Raw genomic sequence first — 25,373 nt, forward strand, 5'->3', positions numbered from 1 at the left:
AATTATTGGCCTCTGTGATTCTCAGAACCTCTTTTCCTCTCTCATTCAAACTGAATGGAATTCATTGATTTATAAAACTGTCTGTGAGTTCCACGTTGCTAGTTCATATGCTGCCTTTGTTTCCTGTTAGATCTGAACAAAACTCAAGTGTGTCACCTCGACTACAGCAATGGTATCCAAGATTAGGCTTGACATTCTTACCCACAAGCTCTATCAATAGACCACAGACTACCTCTGGAAGCAGAAATAAGGTCCTGAAATAGTGGTTTCTCTTTGTACTTAGGGATTTTTTTTAGAACCAATTTAGAAACATCTAATTCTTTTGTGTTGATGCTTTACTTCAGAAACTCAATAAATTTCTCTATAAACCTAACAAATTGTCCTAAGTAGTCGCTGCTCGCTTTCTGTTACTGTAAAAGCTTATTAGCTAAAGAAAGCTGTTTAATGATATTAGAATTTTGTAGCATATGACACAGGAGTGCACTCCAGGTTTAATCCAAGTTCAGTGCCTTTTACCTACAACGTCTTGTATGTGTAGTTTTAAAATCCAAGTGTTTCAGAGAATTTTACACGTATCTCTTATCTTTAGATAAGGAAACGTTCTATGGCTGCTGTTCCTAATTACCTGAAATAGTCACTTCATGCCCTCAATAAACAGTATAGTTTAATTGTATGAGGTAGTAATTGTATGAGATGCTCCTCTTTCTTTTTGGAATGTAGGCGCTGTATAGAAAATCAGTCAGTCAGCAAGCGTCCATTGGCTGTCACTGTGCCAGGTACTAGGCTGAGCGCCGGGAATATAGAAACAGCCCTCGCCCTCAGGGAGCTTGTTCTCATAGGGAAGGCAGGACGTGGAAAGGTCGCTGGCATGGGGGCTTCATAGGGAAAGCCTAGAGGGCAGCCTGGAGAGGAGGGAGACACGGTTCCCCTGAGGGCCCTTCTTAAATGCAGGCCATCCAGTGGGCAGGAGAGGCCGCAGGGGTCAAGGGCGTGTGAGATTCTTACTGGGAGGTTTAAATCATAGAATTTTGGAACTGGGACCTGTCTTAGATGTTCTCTAGTTTGTCTTTCTTTCATTTTTCTGATAAGTGAACTTAATATTCAGATTGGTTAAGGCTCAAGGTCATATAGATAGGGACTAAAACCAGTCCAGAATTATATAAAGAGGTGTGTGTGTGTGTGTGTGTGTGTGTGTGTGAGAGAGAGAGAGAGAGAGAGAGAGAGAGATAAAGAAATCTTACATCTTTATAAACTCTATACTCTTTAAAGCTTTACGTTGCACTAGGAACACTGTACCAACTACTTTTCATAACCACCTTCAATATTCAATAGCACTCTCACATAAAAATCCCAAATTGGGTTAACAGCAATCCATTCTCGCTCACCTTCTTTGCCCTTCTTTCGGAGGCAGGCACTGCATTTCTATGCCAGCCGAGGCCGGGGGATTTGTCTCTTGACCCTTCAGATTCTGCTCAAATTTCCAGTGGGTGCTAAGATTACTAAGCTTTCCAGTTAGAGTGGACGATATGTTTCTGAGCCTTTGTGTTTGGTATCTCCAGAAACTTGTCATTAGATAAAAACAAGAAGCTCTTTAAAATGTCCACTTGAGCTCTAGAAAGAGGGATGGAAATGAGTTCAGGCTGTTAAGAAAGTTCCTTCTGAAGGGATCAGGTTAATATTGATTAGGTGCCTACTCAGTGCTACGTGCTGGGGAGCTTACAGTCTACTGGACTTTCCCTGGCGCCCAAGTATAGAATGCTTCATTTGCCCCATTCAGAGAGAGGGGAAAAATCCATTCCTACTAGTGCATCTAAGTTCTAGCTGCTGCTTATTTTACATGTTTTGTTTTTTCATATGTACCTTAAGAAACACTATTTGACAAATAACAGATCACAGTTCTGTATCTTATAATTGTAGCCTCTTCCTGCTTTAAATAAAGAATTACATTGACATCATTTGGAATGCTGATAGTGCCACATGGGTTAGGGAAACTCACATTGAAGGACTCCCAAATAGGAGGAGAAATGGATAGGAGGGAGAGAGAACCAGCAGAGCTGGTGCCTCTGAAGCCAAAGGAAAAGAGGGCAGTCCACAGGAGAGAATGGCCAAAAGTGTCCAAATCCACCCCAAAAGGTGCAGGACGAGGACTTTTAAGTGGCCTTTGGAGTTGATGCTTAGGAGGTGATTGGGGGCCTTTCAGGCTGAGGTCAAAAGCCTAGTTACAAGGAGTCAGGGAGTAAGAAAGTGACTGCATCAGGTATGGACAACGTTTCAGGTTTCACGGTGATGCATACTCTGCTGACTCTCAACCTCTTCTAGCTGTGCTGCTCCCACTGTACCCTCCCAACTGGGTCTGCAGAAACCAAGCCATTCTGGAGCTAAGCCACTTCACTTAGAAGCCACCATGCTGAAGTTTTGCTGTCCTGGATGCCCTGGATCATCTTTCTGCCCCATTTTCCCACTACTTCTTGCTCTGAGAACATTGATCAAATCAGTACTATTGCTCCGGAAAGTGCTTATCATTAAGCTGCCCAGTGGCTCGCCCTTCCCTGTGACTTCTCAGACCAAAATTCTTCCCTTGGCTTGTCTTCTCCATTAACTCTTGAGCTCCTTAAGAGCAGAGATTGTCTCACCTTTTATTTATACAAATTATCCTTATAAATCCAAAATATATGTAAATCCAAATATATCCTTATAAAAAGGGAGTAGAAAGAAGATAGAAGTTAGACAGGGTCAAAGGAAAGCACCATCTGAGCAAATCCTTGGGGCAGGGGAGTCAAAGACCATAATTCATCACCCTTCACACATCTTCAGCTCTCTCTCCTGGGTCCTTCCCATTTGCTTATGTGATCCAAAGTCTCTCCAGTGTAGAAGGAAGGAAAGAAAGGTCTTAGAAAAGACAAAATTAAGGGCCCATAAAAAGAAGTTAGTCTTAGTGAGGATGAGAGGGAAGGAATAAAGGAAGCAAAGAAACAAGGAAAGCAGTTAAGACTGAGATGATGATGCTGGGAAGTTTATGAATCATGGGGGAGCTCACACTGGATAGCTCTTCCATCTTTTCAGAAAAAACAAGAAGAGGCTAAGTCATCTTTTGTAAGTATACATGAGAGGAAAAAGAAAAGATTCAGAAGAGTGGCTAAGAGGAATGAGATTTTAAAAATCAATGCAAGGGACAGCTAGATGGCACAGTGTGGACTGAGTTCTGACCCTGGAGTGAGAAGGACCTGAGTTCAAATGTGCCCTCAGACACTTATTAGTTGTGTTACCCCGGGCAAGTCACTTAACCCAATTGCCTCCAGAAAAACTTCCAAAGTAGTGCAAATAGAGCCCAAAGCGTATTAAGCAGCGTCAAGAATCCAACTGAGTTTGTCTACCATGAATAGTGATACTGGCTTTATAGTACAAAATTGTGAATAATTCTGAGAAAAAAGAAAAGGAGTAGTTAGGAGAATGAGAGTACTTTTAATGGGGAGTTATAGAGTGAAGGAATGAAAAATTACTTATTGTTTACTATATACCAAGCCCTGTGATAAGCACTAGGGATGAAATGGAAAAAGTGAGACAGCTTCTCTTTTCAAGAGGCTCACACTGTACAAGGAGATAGTGTAGAAAAGAGAATTCCACTGCAGGGGTAGGTAGAAAGGTCCACAATGCTCAGGATCCTTCCATTTTATCAGGACGTTAGATGGCAGCGCCCAGGATTTTGGACAAAAAGAGGCCAGGCAGGTGGTAAGGGCCAGCAGCCTGCTATCGCACAGAAGGAAGAAAGTTGGTGCGTCCTGTCTTATCTAAGTGGTGTTTGCAGTCAAGCCGTCTGGATGGAGTGCCAGTGGCAGGAGCAAGGGGAACAGTATCTCTGGTAGTCATTCCAGATCAGTGCTCCAAGCTTCACAAGGCATTGCCTGTTGCTCACAGCCAACTGATACCAAATAATAGCATAAAGGGTGATCCTCAAAGCACCTGTTCAAAATCAGGAAAGCTTTGTTAAGGTGTGGGCTTAGCCTGCCAAGGGGGGATGGGGTTAGTCGACACCTTGGAGCCCCCTCCCCCTTAAAAGATGAGAAAACTGAGATTCAGGAAGTGAAGTAGATGGCCCAGGCCAACCCTAGTAGTAGATGGTAGGGCCAGGATTTGAATCCAGGTCCTCCAGATACCAAATCTCCAGGAGTTCTTTCCTCTGAGTCACTTGGCTTAATTGTTTTTCTTTCCCTTTCTTTTTTTTAATCTATGTTCCAAGGGAAAGCTCACTGTGTCGAGGAAGGGGAGAGGGTATATTTAGAAGTGAGGGTGATGTGGAAAATAAAAGATATCAATAATATAAGAACACTTTAAAAAGAAGAAATAAAAAACTCATGAGGTCTCAAGGAACCCAGTTACCTGAGGCTATACAAACTGCTGCAGTTGCCCACAGAAAGCTAAAAGAGGGGCCTGACATTGAACACACAAGTGAAGCATGGCCACTGGTGTACTTTCACATAGGAGTGCGTAGAGAGAGACTTAAATTCATTCATATTCACTACCTTCTGGAGTCAGCTTTTATGCTGCTTTTAGTCAATGGTTATTTATTGAGCCCCTGCTGTGTGCACTGTTAGGGCAGGGGCTGTGGTAGTTACAGAGAAGTAGACAACTAGCCTTTGCCCCTGAGAGCTCACTGTCCACCTGGGAAGAAAGGCCACAGCTAAGAATACGCAGACCGTCTGTCCACAGGAAGCATCGACTAAGGGAGGCAGGAGGTCAGAGTGGTGAGAGAGAAACCACTTGGGTCTGGAATATTGGAAAAGGTTCTGAGGCTTTCTTTATGGAGATATTTTTCAAGGCCCCTTTGGAAATGTAAGGTAGTTACCGCAACTCCACCAGTACTGATAAAAACAGGACAGTACCATCAATCCCCCCAACAACTATCTTTTAAAGCTTATTTGATGTTGTAGTGAGTGGGTCCTAAATTCTAATGATCCCTTCTATTCCAAGTATCACCTTTTTGGAGCCCATGGCTAGCTACACTGGCAGCATCATACCCGCCTTGACCTCTACGCTGGTGAGCCCAGGATTGAGATTTTGCAGCCAGGAACTCTTCAAAGGACTTTGGCTCTGAGGAACCAAGACTTCCATAAGCATTTATTAAAAATTGTGAAGGATGGCAGTAAAGTGAGGCATAAGCACACTTTATCCATAAGCCCAAAGTAAACCCGAGGGGCCATCAAGTGTGCGTTCGAAGCTGATAGGTACAAATGAATGTAGTAAGTAGTAAGCAGGATCCCCCACATGCAAAACTTTACCTAAATACTGTCCTCTCCATGTTTGTATTAGCTAAGACAGCTAGACAGATTACTGTGATATAATATAACAGAGTGGTTGCTTGTCTAGCTTTATCGGGGAGGCTATTGAGAGATTTTCATGATTGTAGATGCTGATTGATCACACATTTCCCGTCACAGCTCTGAGTGCAACTTGTGGGTATTTGACTGGTGATTCCAGTATTCCTTGGGATGTACAGGATTGCTGTTCCCTTCTCTCACAACTTGGAGGATCTTGAATGTGTCCATGATAATTTGTTTTTTAATGTAAAAACTCGTGTGTAAAATGCATCAAAAATATTTAATTGTAGCCCGCATTTGTCAAGCACCTACTGAGGGAGATGGTAAGGAGAGGATAGTTCTTCGCATCCCCTATTCCCAAATACACATACACAGACACACACACACAAAATCAATGATCCTGACCCTTAAACAGTTTACATAACTTGAAGAAAAAGATACATGAAGTGATTTTTAAACACACAAATAGATGTATTGCTAAGTACATGATAAGATAAAATATAGACTGAGTCCTTAAATCATGAGAGGGCACAGGAGTGGGTAGTGTTGGTCATGAAAGACTTCCTGAAAAGGATTAATTGATCCATTATTTAAAGGAGAGAGTGGAAGGGTCTAAGCTGGAAGGAAAAGAGGCAGACTTTCTAGATAGAGACCATAGAGTGTGCAGAGGCAAAGTGTGGAGGGTGCCGCAGAGATGATCCAGGCCACAGCTTCCTCCCATAGGACTAAGCACCGCCCCTTGCCCCTTCTCTTTGTAATCTTACAGCATAAACCATGGACCCTGAAGACTTAGGAAGAAGAGAATCAAGTTGGCCACAGCCCTGGAAGTGCTGAGGACTAGAGCTACAAGCACAGCTTTTCCTGCTTTTTGGAATCCTATACCCAGGAAGCTAATTGCTCAGGGTGAGCTTCCCTGCTGTTCTCTGATCCTCAGATATTGAGATCACTATTATTATTTTAAATAAACTTTAGCCTGGATTTAATATTCCAATATAGCCTCTTAAATAAATGCCTATGCCGAAAAGAGATTAATGTCTTGGAAAAAAACTCTAAAGTAAAATGGAACACTAGTTAATCAGATTTTAAAGCCTAAAAAAGCCATCTGAAGTGTGCTTTTAATTCATCTAACCATACATAATCTTGGAAATCAAAATCAGTTAATAGGAAGTAAATACTATCGATGTCCATTTTTTTAAGCTTACACCTTAAAATGTTCTCACTAAGTCATCTCCTTTGCAACCTAATCCTTACTAGACTGTATTTCTCTATAACATGTCATTAAAGGAATAATTAATGGATATCTTCAGAAGGAAATAGTAGTCATAAAGATCTCTACTAGCTTCATCAAGATCAGATGATTCCACAGTAGATCTGAGGAATCCCATAGATATAATTTACCTAGATTTAGCAAAACATTTGGCATTTTTCGTGTAATTATTGGGAACATTGCTCCAACAGTTCTGAAAAGCAATTTGGAATTTACCCCAAAAGTGACAAAAAGTCCAGACCCTTTGACCCAGAGATCCCAGTACTGGACATAAATCTCAAGGAAGTCAAAGACAGAAAGGGAGAGAGAGAGAAAAAGGATGCACACCAAAATATTATGCACTTTTTGTGTTAGGACTTTGATTGATAAACACTGGTTCATGCATATAATGGAATATTAATTTACTGTAAAAATGATGACTATAAAGAATTCAGAGAAACATGGGAAAATTCATATCGACTGATAAAGAGTGAAGTAAGCAGAACCAGGAATGACTAAAACAGTGTAAATCAGAGGAACAACAGCAAAACAAATAAGCAAACAAACAAAAACCCTACAAAAAAACCATTGTAATTATAATGACCAAGCTGGGCCCCAAAGAAGAACTGAAAGAATGCATCTGCCTTCCTTGCCGAAGTGGGGGACAGTTGGAATGATGAGTACGGACTATTGCATATACTGTCAAACTCCACTGATGTGTTTGATTAGTTTGTTGAACTGACTTTTTTTCTCTTTTATTATTCCCTGATACAAAGGATGGCAAACGGTACTGTAGGGAAGCAGGAAATGAAAGTTATATGAAACAAAAGATATCCAGAACAATTTTTAAATTCTTGGGAACAAGACAGAGATATGAGCTAGAGAAAAGTAGAATTAGATGGATTTGAAACTATTTGGACGGCTAGAGCCAATTAAGTAATCATAAAAGGGAGACTCTAGTAGAGTGTCCTAGAGATCTGTATTATTTAACATTCTTACCAGTGATTTGGAGAAAGGCATAGATAGCATGCTGGATGTCAGGATCTGAATATATCTTGATAGGCTAGAACATTGGCCCAGAGTTAGAGAGATAGATGTAATAAAGATAAATGTAAGGTTGTGATTTAGGTTGAAAAAAATCAACTTCACAAAAACAAAGATAGGTGAGGTGTGGCTAACCAGCAAGTCTTTAAAAAAAAAAAGACAGCAATTCTTTTAAAAAGCTCTAGAGGTTTCTCATTATCGTGATATCATAGCCAAAAACCCGAATTCATTCATTATTAGGCTACGTTCCCAAATTAGACCACATCTGCAGTATCATGGGCAGTTCTAAATGTCACATATTGGGGAAGAATGTCAAAAAACAAAACAAAACTGGAGAGCATCCAGACACCAACAACAGTGGTGAAAGGCCTGAAATCATGCCATGTGGGGATTGAGTATAGGAATGAAGAATGTTTATCTAGGGACCTGATAGAACTTTTTTTCAAGTTTAGAGGGATGTCATAGAGAGGAGAGACTAGATTTGTTCTGCCAGGTCTCAGAAGGCAGAACTAGAAACAATAAGCACATTTCAGCTTCATGTGTAGAAGAATTTCCTAACAATTAGAGCTATCTGAACTTGAAATTGACTGCCTTGTGATGTAGTGGGTTCCCCCCTGCTGGTGGTTTTGAAGCAAAGATCGTTTGATCACTTGACTGGCATGTGGCAGAGTGGATTCTTGCTCAAGTGTTTTTTGGGCTGGACGGCTTGGGAAGTCCCTGACAGCCCTGAAAGTCTGTGATTGCATGGGCTTCTCCTCAGATCCTCCCAGTTTTCAGGGTTCTTCAGGAATGAACGTGGACCTTCCCACTCTCTCACAGACATTTACCTAACAGATAGAAACTAGCTCTCTAGGCCTAAGGGCTAAACAAAGAATTACAAAACATCTAGCTCTAAAATTCTGTGCTCCTTCCGTCCTTACTTTTTAAAGTAGGTCTTCTTGATGCCCTTTGTTTTTACGTTACAGTCATTTCTGAAAACACCCCTTGGGAACCAAACCTTCCCTCATAATAAAGAAAAACAATGAGGCAAAAATATTCAGCACAGTGACTGTCTGACAGGGTCCACGCCATTCTACCCTAGTAGTATCCCACCTCTCCCCCGAAAGACAAAAGATAGAATTGTTTTTATGATATCTTCTCTAAAATCAGTATCAGTTTTTTATGTGCTCAAAGCTCTGCTCCCATTTGTGATTTTCATTGTCCTAGTTATTGTATCTATTTTAATTCTGATTCTGCTTATTTCATTCTGCATCTGTTCATACAAATCTTTCATCTTGTTCTATACTCTTCATAGTCATCATTTCCTATTGCATAGTTCCATTACATACATATGCCACAATTCACCCATTCCACAATCGGTAGGCACCTACTTTGTTGCTAATTCTTTGCTACCACAAAAAGATGATACTATTAATGTTTTGTTATGCATACATTGGACCTTAACTTCTATGTTTCTCCTCCTTGTAGTTAATGCCCAATAGTGAAATCTGTGCGTGGGCCACTTTTTTTGGCTTAGTTTCAAATTGATATAAAAAAATGATTGGACCAGTTCACACTTACAGTAGCAGTGGTGTGTCTGCCTTTCCAAAGCCCTCTAACATTTAATGTTTGAAGTTTTTTGTCACTTTTGCCCATCTGCAGGGGATGCAATGAAATCTCGGAATTTTAATTTGCATTTCTCTTGCTTGTGATTTGGAGTATGTTTTCCTACTGTGATTTGTAGTTTGCTGTGCTTCTTTTGAAAACTATTCATATCTTTTGACCTGTTATCTGTTGCAAATGACTCTCTTGGTCATGCATATTTGTCTCAACTCATTGCATTACCTTGGATGTTGGACTTCTATCAGTGACATTTGATAAAAAGATATCTTGCCCATTCAACAGTTTATCTTATTTCTGTATGCATTGATTTCGTTCATGCAGAAACTTAAATTTTCTACTTTGTCTTTTATGTTCAACTCTATTGCTTGTTTGGTTAAAAATTCTTCCCCTGGTTGTGATTGGTTCTTCCTTCTGCTCTTATCTATTTTTTTTTAACCATGTAACTTCTTAAAATAAAATTTTGATATCTTTCATTTTTTACATCACCAAAATTTCTCCCGGTATCCCACATCCTGGCAACTGGAATGTGCATTAAATGGAACATTGGGTCTGGAGTAAGGAAGACCTGAATTCAAATGTAGCCTTTGACAATTACTAGCTGTGTGACTCTGGGCAAGTGGCTTAACCCTGTTTGCCTCATCTGTTAAATGAGCTGGAGAAGGAAATGGCAAACCACTCCAGAATCTTTGCCAAGAAAACACCAAATAGGATTGTGAAAAATCAGAAATCCTGTGGACCATTTACACCCTCAAAATAATATCCTTTTCCTTGACCTTTTAAAAACATGCATGGGTTTGTATTCCTTTTGAGGCTCTGGTGCAGAAGATTTTAACTTGACTTGAACATTTCCTCTGTCTTTATAATTTAGATAACAAACTAGATTACTGAAAAATATTGTTTTTGCCTTAAATTCCTGGCCTATAGCATACAGTAAAAGATATTTCTGCATATAGAAACACCCTCCCCACACGCACACCTTTAAGATAGGACCTCAAGATCTGGAAATGGTGGAGCATTTAGGAAAAAAAGAACTTTTCTCCTATTCCAAATAACTTATTCAAGGGGGGACAAACAGTCACTGTTTTAAGTGTCATTTTACTTGCATTGACATTCCTCCCAAATGGATTTCTTTGAAAATGTGCTTTACTCCAACTACTGTTGCCATTGAAGAGACCTCAGTCAGATCCGCAGTTAGCTCTCAGATTTACAAAGACAAAGAGCTTCAGAACGTGGTTGGAAGGGCTCAGTGCAGTAAATCATGTGCTTTTCATGCACCCTATCTCACAGATGCAGTTGGACATGAGATAATCAGATTTTCACTCCCCACAAACAACAGTAATGGAAGGCCAGTGGAGAGCCAGAAAGGCTGCTCTTCAGGACTCGTCAGAGACCAAGAGTCGCTTTGCTGCCTGTCTGATTTAAGTGGTTGTGGTCAGTCTGAGGAACCTGTGATATGATAAGATAGCATTCATAAGGTCATGTGGTTTACAAGCACCCAATCTTAACGAAGCAGCCTCTGAGCACCCCAGGATGAAGGGGGGGAGAGGAACAAGCCTTGCATGTTCAGAAGCTTATCTTGTGGTTCAGTGACATCAAGTATGTTTTCTTATGTACATGTTGAACTTAGAAAAGTTTATCCCTTTAATCTGTGAAAAAAAATTACATTTTTGTCTCCAACTACTCTTTAATATAGTGAATGAATAATTTATTAAATGCTTGCTATGTGTAGAGGAAGCCCTGTGCTAAGAGCTTAGGATAACAAAATAGAGAAGACAGATGGTCTTTGCTCTGGAAGAGTCTAATAGGGGAGACAACCCCTAGGGAAGGTAGAGGTCCCTAGGACCTTGGGGTGCAGGCAAAGCCCATGGTCATGCCTCTTCTTTAGTGTTTTTCCATTGATAAAATCATATCATAAAATGATATGAATAAATAATTATTAAACCTTTTATCTCAAATTTTTTCTGATTATTAATCATTTCTGATGTGTCTCATATCTTTATCTGTGTACATTTGAAATTTAACACCAATTGGTAGTCATGCTGGTATTGTTGGAAATAAACCAGATACTAGATGTCAGTGAACAACTCAGATGAATATATAAATTAATGGGAACCATATATGGGAAACATTGAGTTTTGTTTCCCAATAAAGGGAACATTATAATTCCCCTTGTTTTCTATCTAGCCACACACATATTGTTTTGGGGTTTTGGTTTTGGTTTGTCTTGGGGTTTTTTGCTTTAAAAAATTGTTGCCTAAGATTTTAGAATATCTCTTAAAAATACTTTTAAAAACAGGATAATTCTCATATGGCCAAATAGATAAGGGCAATCCTTCGTGAATGCTGAGAGGTAGACCCATAGCCTGTTTTCTCTAGGTAATAAACATAGTATTTCTGCCTGTTAAACAGGTAAAAAATTTCCATTTTCCTAAGGGAGCCTGGGAGTGTAACTATGCATATGCCAATGGTTGAGTACCACTTAGACTCACAACAGTCAAGAAGCTGGGCCTCTGCATCTCCTACAATCTTTACACTCTGTGCAGAAGCTTAGCTTTGTGTGTAACAGCTGAATTCAGGAGTGAACCTCCCCACATGTTACCAAAAAGATGGTGCTCCTCCAGTGGTTAAACATTAGGTGCTCACATAGATATGGTTCCTACACGAGACTGAAGAGGGTAATAACATCTTAGGTTTGTGCCACAGTCAGCTTCCAGTCCCTGCCCTGCCACTCTGCAGCTAGGTGGCCGCGAGCAGACCAGATGAGGGGGATGGACTAAATTATCTTCAAATGAGCTTCCAGTCGTGAGATTCTGGGATTCTGTGCATTGCACATTCTGTTTTACAGCATATTTTCACATCTGTTTTGTCATTTGATCATCAGGGCAAGTATCATCAGCAAATACTGTGAGCACCTACTCTGCACACAGTACTGTTCCAGGAAATAAAGAGAGGAATAAGACATTTCACCCCCCAGGGAAAAGAAATGGACTAGCCTGGAAAAGCATTATTAGGCATTTAGTTGTTTTTAAGTAAGCAGTATACAGAGTTTCTCCATTAAAAGAACTTTCATTCTCCTTAAAGGAGATGACGCAGCTCCAGGGCTGCCACTAAATGAGTAGAATTGAGAATAATAACACAGTAAGTGAACCCTTGACACAGCAGTCATAGGACTTTGTGGTCACTTATCTTAAAATTTTCCAACCTGAAGCAATTCCAAAGTTAGCGGCCAGAGGATAATCTTAATATCTTTGTAGTGTAGTTAATAGTGTGCTGGACCTGGAGTCCAGAAGACCTGAATTCAGATCCTCCTCAGATATTTTCTATAACACCTGCTTCAAAGCATTTTACAAACCTTAGAGTGCTATATACATGTTAGCTATGACACAAACACAGTTTACGTTTTAAATGTGGTTGGTTTTATGGTAATGAATCCAGTTACAAATAGAGGTCGTCATATGACATATAACATTTTATTTATTTAAATTGAAACAAAAAATTATTTTAAAATTCGCACAAGCCATTGTGTTAATAACTTAATAGCCAGCTTATCAGTGTTCACTCCAGGCAGGCAAAGGGTTTGCATCCGGTGATGGATGCTACTGAATTTTTCCAAGTTTTTTTTTTTCAACTGAAACAAAGTCAAATCAAATGAAATCTGTGTAACCTTTGATGTCATAATTTAAAAGTTCTGAGTGAAAGAAATGTGAAGTGATTTATTTCCTGTAATTGGTCATAAATTTACATAGAACCATATATTCTTAGCCTCAGAACCACTTTGTGCCTTCTGAATAATCAGGGTTTCAATTGCTTTTATGTGTCAGCTAGCAGGAAGAGGATCCATGATCACAATATTTCATTTGTCCATGTGATTTTAGTTGTGTGCTTTGGGAGGGGGGAAAAGCTGTTTCAAAATCACTTTTTTGTTAGTTCCCTTCCCATATTATTTTAAAGATGTTAAGTAGCTTTGAACCCCAGTTCTTTAGTGAGGTTGGGGATTCAGGTACTTAGAACAACACTTCTCTCCTACTCCTGAAAACCTTGATTTTTTAAAATGGACTCATACATGTACTTTATAAATAACTTGTAAATTCTTTATAAAGCAATTATAGTTGGTTTGTATTTCTCAGATGTGTTTTATCAGGTTTTCTGGGGGCTAGCCAGGTTGAAATAGGAAAACATTTCTTAGTGCAGACATTTTAAAATTATTACTTCAATCATACTTTTGCTGCAGTTTTTCAGAGTTTAATTAGACTACATAGCTGTAGCTTTTGTCTGTGTAGGGAGTGTGTAATGCTCAAAAAGTCATGACCTCCCATTGATCGCTTCTATTGGTTTCCTGTTCTGATTCACTGGAAACCTTTTTGGTGTGAATGCTTACTGCTGGTTTTAATCTGTCACGTTTACAATACAGTTTTTGGAGAAGCTGGTAATAGAGCACAAATTTAGCATTTCATTTCCTACTCACATTTCAGTTTTTGAGAACTGAAAAGTCTAAAATGGGAGGGGGGGGTTCTTAAGAACCCACCGTAAATTGATGACCAAAATATGTTGGGTTTTTTGGAGGGCTACCCATTAAGTCTTCAGAATTTAGAATTGCAGGTTTTAGCAGTTGAAGTGAAGTAAGCCATCAAATAGAAATTATGTTTCCTGTTTTAAGTACTGTTAGGAATTCATAGGAACATTAGAAGTGCATCTCTTTAATTTAAAAAGCAGCAACATGCTGTTTTGCAGGGATTGAGAATCTGTAGAACCCAAATGTACTTATGTGTGCCTTATAATCTCATATGAGTCAACCTTGGAAATTTACTGCAACTGTTCACTTGGTATCACATGACGCACTTCTATGGTTTAAGCCCTGTCTAGTGGTGATCAAAGTTCATTTGGTTAGGGGTTTTTTTTCTCTGTGTGGATGACTTTTTTTCCACTTTGTTGTGGATTGATTGTCTTTCAAAATACCCAATTTAGTCCTTCCTCTCATTCTTTTGAATCTCAAGAATTGTTAGTCTTCAGCACAATTCTGTTACCCTTAGTTGTTAAATTTGGTGAAGGAAAATGCTAAGGGAGATGATTTTACATCACTCTTTCTGTTTTGTCTTTGTAATTAAGTTTAAAGTCATCCCTGATCTCTTGAAATTCAAAGTTACCGTTACTCTGTAATGTAGTAAAGGGAAGTAGAAAACTAACTGTACTGAAACCAGTCTGGGTGGCCCCTGATTGATAGAAAAAACCTCCTGCTCCCAAAGGACACAACCTCTCAGCACAGATTTGGAACTGTGAGTTTTGACAAAGAACATGTATTTAGAAGCCACAAATAAAAATATTTTTTCGATGTCCATGTTACAATGAGGTAATCCTCTGAAGCAAGTCTCAACTCTCCTTTTCTCTTAAAGCAAGGCTTTATTGCTTAAATAAGAATGTTTAAAAAAAACACAAGCTTCTTGAGTTCTACATGTATAATACACTGGGTTCCACTTGTGTTTCTGTGTCTCACCAGCCAAGTCAACAAACATTTACTTGCTGAGGAATGCCATCTTTGGTTGTAGTTCCCAAGTGGTGACGGCCTTCAGGTCCTCTCTAAGTTAAATTGAAAGAGACAGGTTTTCAGAAAATAACTTTTCTTCAAAACATTTGCTATTGCCTGCTGTCCACTCCAGTTTCTAATTAGTCATTTTTATAATCTAAATTGTTTTATATACTGTTCTGTTGACTGTCCTAAGCTACACCCATCTAGATGATGAGGATGGCAGCTTCCTGCTTCTTATTATTTATTTAGTGCTGTAGTCTTTTAGCTCTGTAGCTACATTTTCATTAACAGTTTTCCTTTGTCAATTATGCGTTTTTATGTTAGCTTCTGAAGTAGTTCGTGTTGCTTGAAACCAATCAGGAAGTTCTCAGTTCTGACCTCCATGAGATTTGAGTTGGTGCAAAATTGATGAAAAATTGCTGCCAGAATGACTTCCCTATTCAAACAAAACCTCTCAATATTTTGACTTTCTTACTCTGTCTTTCTCTCATGCTTAACCTAATGAGGCAGTCTGCATCAGGTAAGATAATAGTATATTGTTTAGTCTTATATTAATAATACGCTTTCTGGGTACATGTTGATACTCTGCATTAAACTGTGTGTTTCTCACTTCAGAATTTCTAGAGTGATGAGTAGGCTAATCAAATCAGCACTTTAGTGTTTTTCTTTTCAAATATTGCATCAGCTTGTGCCAAGACCAAATAAATACACATATAAAAATTATGTTAGTTCACTAAGTGGTGATTTTAGGTGCCACAGATGGCACAAATTAGATTTTTTTGCCAATTATTTGCTTAATAATAAATTTATTTTTAAATTACTTCTTAGTAATCAATAAACACATGGAAATTGAAAAGAATCCTTTGCAGCTGTGCTTTTTAACCTATTGTCCAGAAAAGGAATTTTGTTTGTTTTATTGAAGTTAGATTTGGAGGGTTCTAAAGATCTGTGTGATTTTGAGTGGGAAGATGCTCCCAGCCACTTGGGGAGAGCTCAGCTGCAGAGATTCCTGGAAATCAGGTCATTAGAGAGCTGTGATCTGCAGGCGAAAGCACAAAAAAATACCCTGAAAAATGTAATTTCCTTTGCTTAAAATAAATTATCTGTTGCCGTTTTGATTGAATTCTCTTACTTGAACAAAAACTGCTAAGCAGCAATATAAATTTTAAAGCAGTTGTACTCCTTGTTTATTTAAAAGTCTTTTATTGATGACTACTCTTAGGGAATGTTAACATTTCCATGTACATGTGAAGACAACTGGTTTTACTTCCTTCCTTTAACCAGAAGTGGCCAGTTATTTGGACACCATGTCGATGTAACTTAAGATATTAAAATCAGGAGACTTAATGATTAAGTATAATTAGAATCCTCTAGAAACATGCTGTTCCATCTTCACAAAGATGTTTCTTGCTATGGTATTTTAATTGTTTTCAGTTCTAGTAAGTCAGTAAACACTTACTTCCAGGATGTTTCGTTTTATTACTTAGTGGCTAAGGACAATGGTTCAGCCCTGCAGGCTTGCCCCAGTGCTCATGCCCAGAGGGAATGCCTAGCTGGGTACATATGTTGACAGTCTTTAAGAATTGATAATGCCTTTGTTTCAGCAGTGACACTGGACACTATCTGAAAGTCTCATGGTATGACCCTCAGGTTATATGCCATTAGGGGAAGGCGCTGATGATAAAAATAATATAGAGAGTCTCCCCAGTTCAGAACAAAACACCATTTCTTGTCAAGTCTGACCCTCAGTAACATCATATGTAGCAAAAGAGAGTACACACAGGTGTCTTGGTGCTGAGGGAGTGAAGGAGTGTTCCTATCCGCTAATAGGACCAGCCTTGGCGGGACACCTTGTCATGTGGGCCCAGTCCTCAGACACAGTTCAGTGCATGGCTCCGTGTCATCTCCCACCAGTGCTGGAAAAGCAGCCTGGGGCATCCCACTGACCATGAAGGGTGCTGGGCCGTGTCTGCCCTGCCTAGGATAGAAAAGATGGCCCCAAATGTCACCTTTCTTGCACTACACCAGGTGTCTGTTGTGCTTTGTCTCTTACAATTTTTTTTAAGCCCTGACCTCATCAGTGTGTCAGAAACTTCTTTCAGTGATGAAGGTCAGCAGCACTGCTCTTATTTATAATTTGAGAGAGGTGCCAGGGACACAGAGAGGCTGGGACTGGCCCAGGGTCACACAGCCAGAATGGGTCTGAGGCCATCCAGGAAGCTGCATCTTAGTGATTTCAAGCCTGGTCATCTATCAATTGTGCATTGCTCAGAGTACACACAAAAAAATGCTTTTTTGCCTGTTCATTCATAATATAAGAACAAATAGAGAGCTTTCTTACTCAGAGAAAGAGCCCTAAGGCTGATAACATCAGGATGCTTCAAGAGCACCAAGAAATAGAAGAATGGCTCAGGCCATGAGGCAGCTAGGTGGCATCATAGTGCACAGAGCACTGGACCTCAAGCCTGGAAGACCTGAGTTCAAGTCCAGTTTCAGTCACTTAATAGCTGGGTAACCTTAAACAAGTCATTCAACTAAGTGGCTTAGATAAGTCACTTGAATCTGTTTGCCTCAGTTTCTTCATCTGTAAAAATGGGGATAATATCTATTATTATCCTATCAAGACTGTTATGAAAATCAAATAAGATAATATTCTTTTTGTCCTCATTCAAAATATTTATTTCAGTGCCTCCCCATTGTTGTTCTTTTAAAAATTTTTAATTTACTTATTTTATCATTCTTTGCTTTATAAATTTTGAGTTCCAAATTCTCTCCCTTCCTCCCACATCCTCTCACACCTGTTGAGAAGGTAAGCAAGAGATAATCTTAAAACACTTGGCACAGTGACTGGTACATGGTAGACAATCTAGAAGTTCTAGCTACTGTTATTACTATTATTAGACTTTTGTTCAAAACAAATCCTAAAGCAGTTTCTCTGTAGCTATCAACCAATAATGTATTTGTTTCAAACCTCCTGACTTTAATTGCATTTACTACACATGAGGGTACCTTGTACCCCTACAATCAGGTGCCAGCTTTGACTTTCCAGCTTTGTCTTATGAGTCCCCTTTCGCATATTCTTCACTACAGTCAAGATGGACTAATGCCATCCCTCATTCTCACCCCTCCCCGATATATCTCCATGCTTTTGCTTGAACTGGAATGGATCACCTCTCCTTCCCACATTCTTGATATGTAACAGTATCTTGGATTTCCTTGCTTCCCTCTGATGATTTTTTTACCTGTGGGGGTAATAAAAATCTCCACCAGAGAATGCCCAAGAAAGAGAAAATGCCGTAGCTAGGAGGCTGGAAAGTATGCATCAACAGCGACAGTGAAATCTTTCCTGAATTTCCTGTTTTAAGCATCCATTTTTTTCTGTGCTCTGTCTTACGGTTGACTACTAGAGGGGGAAGAAGAGTGAAGACAAAGAGGAACATGCAGATGATAAAGGGGATGGGTAGATGGAGAAAAGGGGGTTATGGGTTAATAAGTTGGAGGATGGATATATAAAGTGAGCAGATGGTAAACAGAAGAGGAACTGCTGTTCATGTTTAGGAAGTAGGAATATTTGTTGGAGTTTTTTAATCAGTCAGTCAGCCAGCATTTATTAAGTACCTGCTGTGTCCCAGGCACTGTGCTAGCCACAGCCTATGCCCTCCAGAAACCTCAATTCTATCGGGGAGACAGCATGGACATAGGAACACATATCTAAAATACAAAGTGAATACATAAGCATTATGATAGGGAAAGCTTGAACAGCTGCAGGCATCCAGAAAAGCTTCTTGCAGAAGATAGAACCTGAGCTGGGCCTTGAAGAGGACTTGAGATTCTGAGAGCTGGAATTGAAGTAGTTCCTCCCAGGCATAGTGTCCACCAGGACAAATGCACAGAGGCTGGAGATGGGGACATTGTGAATGAAGAACACTGAGGCCAGTATGAGAAGGGGAGTAGAGTGTAATCTGCCCTGGAGCTTGAGTAGAAGAATGATCCGGTCCAGCCTGCCCTGTGGGAAAATTGCTTTGGCAACTGTGTGGAGAATGGATTGAAGAGTTAGAGAGGGAAGCTGGGAGCTGAACTATGATCCTCTTTGCAGTGATTCATTCGAGAGGTAATAACACAAAAGTAGAACCTTCTCCTAAGGAGCTCATATATTAATGGGAGAAGCAACATGTAACTAGGTATTTATAAGAGACTCACAGAGGAGAAGACTAAAGTGTCAAGAGAAATTGAGAAGGCCTGCAAAGGAAGGTGACATTTGAGCTGTGTGTTGAAAGAAGCCAAGAATATTAAGACAGAGATGAGGAGGAATACATAGGTGACAGATGACACCAAGATTTTTGAACATGAGTGACTGGAAGCATAAAGTCCCTTTATAGAAACAGTTCTGAAGAGAGGTTAGTTCTCCTTTGGGAATGCTGAGCTTGGGATATCTGTGGAACATCCATTTAGAAACACCCAACAGGCAGTAAGTAATGTGGGACTGGAGCGAAGGAGGGAAAAGTGGGCTGGATAAATAAGTCTGGAATCTATTTAGAGATGATGATTAAATCCATAGGAGATTACCCAACAAAAGAGTATAGAGAAAAAAAGAGAAGAGAGCCCAGAAAAGAGTTTTGCCTATGTGATCCTATAAAGGACAATGCAAAGGAGCAGTCAGAAAGGCAGGAAAACTGAGGCATTAAAACACACACACATACACAGAAGAGAGTGTTCAAGAGGAGAGCTTGGTCAACAAGGTTAGGTGTCACCGAGAGGCCAAGAAGGTTAAGAGCTGAGGTTCTGACCATTAACAGCGATCATTGGTAACTTCAGAGAGAACAGTTTCAGTTGAGTTGATAAAATTGGAATCCTGTTGCTAGGAGTTAAGTGAATGAGAGCAGAAGAAGTGGAGGTAGTGAGAGTAGATAGCTTTTCTTCTGGGGTCTTGGCTGGAAAAGGGAGGGAGAGATACAGGGTAATGACTTGGAATGGTGAGGTCTAACAAGAATTCCTTCTGAATGAGGAAGACTGGGCCATGTGTGAAGGTGTAGATAGGGAGAACCCACGTAGATCAGGAGAAATTAAAGCGTACAAAGAGAAGTGATTGGTCTTGTCAAGAAAAAGGCCACCTCTTCTTCAGAGACTAAAGGAAGAGAGAGTTGGGAATAATGTAAATTAGAGGGAAGTCATGACCAATGGTAAAGCATGAGTCAAGATCCTTAGCTAAGAGGATGGGAAGGAAGGCTCTTTGAAGAAAGGGGAAAGATTTGAAGCAGCCACTGGTGGGAGTGGGATAGAGTCCATTTAGGAGCAGTAAAAGGATTGTGTTGTTACAGTGGAGGGTCCAGTTGAGATTAGATAGCATACATTTATTTGTAGTGAACCCAGTCAATATAGTTACAGGAGGGGCAACTAGGTGGTGCAGTGAGTAGAGCACCGGCCCTGGAGTCAGGAGGACCTGAGTTCAAATGCGGCCTCAGACACTTGACACACATACTAGCTGTGTGACCTTGGGCAAGTCACTTAACCCCGATTGCCTTGCCAAAAAAGAAAAAAAATATAGTTACATGACTTCCTCCAGTTCCAAAATTATCCCAGTCTCTACCTCAATTCTCTTCCAGAACTCTCCATTTGTTCCCTAAAAATTATGGTTCTCAGTCTGAGAAAGTGTTCTTAAGGAAAATGTCCTTTCTAGTTCTTTATTTTGGTGTTACTTTATAAAGAGGATACTAATTAAACCTTTTTTCTCTTGTAGAACTGCCTGGTAACAATATGGTCCTATTTCTGTAATTGTATTGCTGCTTTTTTAAGTCTATGGTTGAATAGAAATTTCTTGTGATATGGCATGTGTGTGGAACTTTTGCTAATTTATTTGCCGCAACTGTTGATTACAAAATTAAATCAAAGAAGGTACAGAATTTGAAACATCTCGAAATGGACTCTGGAATGAACCAGAATCTAGAGTTTTGTCAGGCACATAAGGAGTCCACAGCTTATAAACTTAGAAAGGGGTTATGGCCCCCCCAAGTTCACTTATAAGTAGAGTGGAACTAAGAACATATTTTCCAACAGGTCAGTCTGTAAAAGTCTAATCTGTAAAGCAGGTTAAAAAAAAAGATTTGCATCGCATAAAATAAAATAGAAAAGAAGCTAAATTTTAAAACAATGTATTAATCTTGGGCAGCTTGAGAAAAAGCAGGTTTAGTTGGAGGAAGATGAGGTAGCTAACACTTTCTTGTGGCTTCTGAATTAGACCAGGTGTCTTAAAGGTTTGTAAAGGCTTATGACCTTTATGTCAAAATTTACTTAATTTTCTTTGACAAAGTGTATTAGCACTAGATTTATACTTGTGGTCAGGGTCATTTTTTGGTTCACAACTGGAATTAAGAGGGAGAGAGATTTTTCTGAGAGAGCTGAATAAAAGAGGGAAAGAGAAAGGATTGGAAGAAAGGGTACCTAAAAACCATGGATGTGGGTGTATGCAAATGGGGAAGATTGCCTGTGGTGTAATTAACTGAACCGTGTACAGAAAGAAATGGGTGAATAGTGTGGACATCTTGTAGGAAAAAAGAAGAGGGGGGCATGGTGGTGGGTTGGATGATTCTCTGTGCAGACCAAGACTTAAAATTAGCCAGGTGTTCCTAATTCTGGGATATGCACAGGTAGACATGGCTATTTCAGCTCTCTTTTCGGGTGAAATGAGCCAAATTATCATTAGTCTCAGACCACAGAATGTATTTTCTTACACATTTAACAGCATCCATAGGTAATCTTGAAACCTATTGTAAGCTCCTAGTTGAGACTTTACTCATCTCCAAATCCTCAACCAAGCTGCTGACAGGGAACAATTTTCGGTTTGACTCTGTTTCCCTTGGGTCATCCATTCTTATAAAAGGTTATCCAGAGGAGGGAAATGCCCCAAGGGTGAGAAGAAGAAGGGAGGAGGAGCATCAGTAACGGAGGGGAAGAATTAATCATAAAAAGTGGGTAGTCAGCTTCAGAACAGTTGAGAATTGAACTTGTTAGGCTTTTACTACATTTTTAATTGTTTGGTTTCTAAAGTAAACATCCCTCCAAAAACACTGGAACTTGAAACCGTGATTGAGCCAGCTCTGACGAGTCAAGTAGATTGCAATTATGGATGTTTTGCTCTTAGAGAATTTCATTTGAAGGCTCGTGTTAATACCCAGATTTGATCCTTGTCTGGTTTGGGACTTTGTAAAAAATTTAATTCCCATAACTTCAAAAGTCCCATTTGGTTGTAGTTAACAAACTAGATGCTCTGGTGTCTTGAGCTTAAAACATTCATGAGGAACAATGGGTAGTTTTCCTACTTAGGTACAGGAATATAAAGTGACACCTGAAGCATACTTTCAAACTCATTTGCGTATAAACTTAATCTGTCTTAGGAATTAGGTGGTCTTTTCAGTTGTTTTTCCATAAATTGACCTCACTTCATGAATGTACAATAGTATTCAGCACAATTTTAATTTGTAAAAGATTGAAGTTTGATTCTTTTGTTCTCGTGCCACTACAAACAAAAGCCCTGTTTGCTTCTCTTCTACTGTGGGTAGACGGTATGGTGATGGTACAAAGAATTTTCAGCCTCTTAGTTTGTCAAAAGAAATGCTCAGCCTGTGATTCATGGCAGCTAAAGGGAAAGTTGATCTCCGGGGTCAGCGATAGTGCTGAAGGAGACTCCTGCCTTCCAAACAATCAGGAAATTGCGCTTCCTCTGCTGTGCCTTCCTTCCTAACAGCCAGGAAGAGAGAAGAGTGAAGAAACACTGTTATTTCTTCAAAAAAAACAAAAGACTGGAAAAAAAAAAGAGAAGGGGAGAGATTGCACTTAATTTGTTTTAAGACTGGGAGCTGTAAATCATTGTGGGGTTGCAATATTGTGATATGAGGTTGCCTCAGAATAAGGCAGTTGTGATAACAGTATTGCAAGGGAGGATCTCTTTGGTGATTGGTCCTCCAGCTTCTGTAAAGTGGGGCTAGATTTGGGAAGGTGTCATCTAGTCCACCAAAGGGGACTGGAAATTCACCAGAGCCTTATTATAAGATGTTACTTTAGTTCCAGGCCAAAGGACTGATTTTTTTTTTAATAACTGCGGTATTAATTTTAAGGAAGCCAGACATCAATTGTAGGAAGGCCCTTCTTTCTCTTACCTGCCCTAATTAAGATCTAGGTGAGCACAGGTAGCAGATAGAAGCTTGGTGACACGCCCAGGGAATGTGGGGTTGAGGGGGGATTTTACAAGGCTGCTGTTTCATTGTCTGGCATCCAAATTTTATTCGTGATTTCTCTTTTTTAAGCAAAATAATAGTGTTTGCAATATCAATACATTCTAATTATTTTATATTATTTTTTCTTTAAAACTTGAAAAGAATAGGGGCAGCTAGGTGGCGCAGTGAGTAGAGCACCGGCCCTGGAGTCAGGAGGGTCTGAGTTCAAATCTGGCCTCAGACACTTGACACACTTACTAGCTGTAACCTTGGGCAAGTCTCATAACCCCCCGATTTCCTTGCCTCCCCCCTCCAAAAAAAGGGGAGGAGGGGAAGAATGCAAAGTTGCTTCCTGGGAAGTGAAGTTGTTCATATTTCCATGTGGAAAATACTGACCGTTTGATTTCTAAGTATTGTTTTCTGGTTCTTGGGCAGTAAGAACAGGATGACTCTTGTTTTCTGACTAGAAACAGCTCAGGGTATTGGAGTAAATAAAGCTACTGGTGGAATGACCACAAAAAGGTGTAAAAGCATCCTCATTTGTTTAGAAGGGGAAGAACAGTATCTTAAGGTACGTGGCAGTTGTCTTTGCTTTGTCCAAATGTATCATAGGGACTTAGTAAGTTTCAATGATGTCTTAGCTTTCAAGGTCCAGGAAACTGGTGCACATCAGAGGATGCTTACAACTGTAATTTAAGGGACAAATAATCCAGGACTGCTTTTTGTAACATGTATTTTGTTGGAAATTTGTTTTGTTTTGTTTTTGCTAAATATTAATATACTGGTTTTGGGGGTATGTTTGTTTTTTTAAACAGCTCCGGTGCCTAAAAGGCAAGAGGGGCTTCTCAGACCAACCCACTTTTGATGGGATCCACATTGTCAACCATTTAATAGGAGATGATGAGTCATTCCATTCCTCTGATGAAGATTTTATGGCTAATTCCATTCGGGAGAGTGGAGTCCATTTTCCTCTGCACAGAAGATCTGGCCTCATGACTTTGGACCCTGCTGCAGAAGGCAGTAGTGAGAGTGAAACAGAGGGTGGCATTTTGGAGACGAGAGAAAGCAAGAAGGGGATTCCTCAGGAAAAGCGACAGAAAAGAAGAGAAAGTTATTCCACTACTGTCTGATCATCACTGTGACGTCAGGCTGTGGCCTGTGAGATGGGTGTCATTATGGAGGAACTAAGAAATCCCCGACAAAGTGATTCCAGACCTTGGGGGCTCGCCTTGCCCGGGACGCACATACCCATTTTACAGTCTTTTTATCTTTGCCAAATCCCTCCCAGAACACCATTGCCATAGACTAGCCTTAGAGTGTGGTTAATGGGTAAAGCAGTATTACTGGATAGAATTTTTCATGAATGTTGCTTGTTTTGGAAAATGCAAATCAAACACATACCCCATGGGAACCATTTTGAAGTTCATAAATATGTAAAATAGAATTACTTTTCTTTGAAAGAAACTGCTTGTGTGCAATAGTTTATGCTCAGTGAACAAATTGTGTTTTTATGTTTATGAGTTTAGAGTTTAAGGTGGCTGTTCAGCAAAACATTGATCAGGACACATCTGATTTACCTTATGTTTGTTTTTTATTATTAAAAATTACTGTATTATTGGAAGCCCACTGAAGGCTTCCAAACGCACCCTTTTTCTGTACAATTTCATAAACACAAATTAATGGTTATGCTATTTGTCCTGAGGGTTTCAAAAAAATTTTTTTTTCATTTAAGTCGTATGTGCATATAATGCTTTCAGTGTGTTACTGGTCAAATAGTTTGTTAACTACAATATATTGTTTATTTGTACATATTTATAAATCTGTACCAATCTGAAGATGTACATTACACATCATTTTATATGGGAAATGTAAATGTTTGCAATATGGCTGCTTTGGGCATTCTAACAGGAATTCTGTATATAGAGTTGAAGCGAGTTTGAAAAATACAAGTAAACACTAATATTTTAATAGCTTTAGTATTTGACTTAGCCTTTGACACTAGCAAATTCATGACTTAACTAATGCTTGTTCAAAAACACTATTGATGGAAATCTTTTAACTACATGGACCTAATAAATTTTTCATGATTTAATAAAGTTGTGGCATCTGTTGTTTAGTAATATTCTGTTTTATGTAATAACAATCCAAGACACATCCCTGTTAAAGAATCTAGAAACCCTCTTACCGAGTTTCTTGTCTCATCTTCTTGGTGGAGGAGATCAGATAGAGTTCTTCCTTCCAGGTTCTAACACCTTTAACACTCAGACATTTTCCTCTGCTGGGTTATTTAAACTTTACAGTGCAAGTCTGCAAAATAGAAACAGTAACTACACCACAGTCTCTTTAGAACCACTTCAGTCCACAGACACCCCTCCACTCCCCCGATCTGTTTAGAGATGTCAGATTTCTGGGAACTTGGATGGGAAACAATA

At 39.5% G+C, this 25,373-nt stretch overlaps 1 protein-coding gene across 5 annotated transcripts in view; it reads left to right on the plus strand.

Annotated features, from left to right (window-relative positions):
* Nucleotides 1–25,037, plus strand: part of EVI5 (ecotropic viral integration site 5) — a 204,482-nt gene extending 179,445 nt beyond the window's left edge. For 4 of the 5 annotated variants that reach the window (XM_036754604.1, XM_036754607.1, XM_036754605.1 and 1 more), the window contains one exon: nt 23,757–25,037. In XM_036754604.1, coding sequence (XP_036610499.1) covers nt 23,757–24,071 — 315 coding nt within the window. In that variant the 3' untranslated portion in view covers nt 24,072–25,037. Of the gene's footprint in view, nt 1–6,081; nt 6,159–23,756 lie in introns of those variants that run through there. The other variant, XM_036754609.1, reaches the window with a different exon arrangement.
* Nucleotides 25,038–25,373: the final 336 nt, after the last annotated feature.

This window comes from Trichosurus vulpecula, chromosome 4, assembly GCF_011100635.1.
Source record: "Trichosurus vulpecula isolate mTriVul1 chromosome 4, mTriVul1.pri, whole genome shotgun sequence".
Taxonomy (NCBI): Eukaryota; Metazoa; Chordata; class Mammalia; order Diprotodontia; family Phalangeridae; genus Trichosurus; species Trichosurus vulpecula.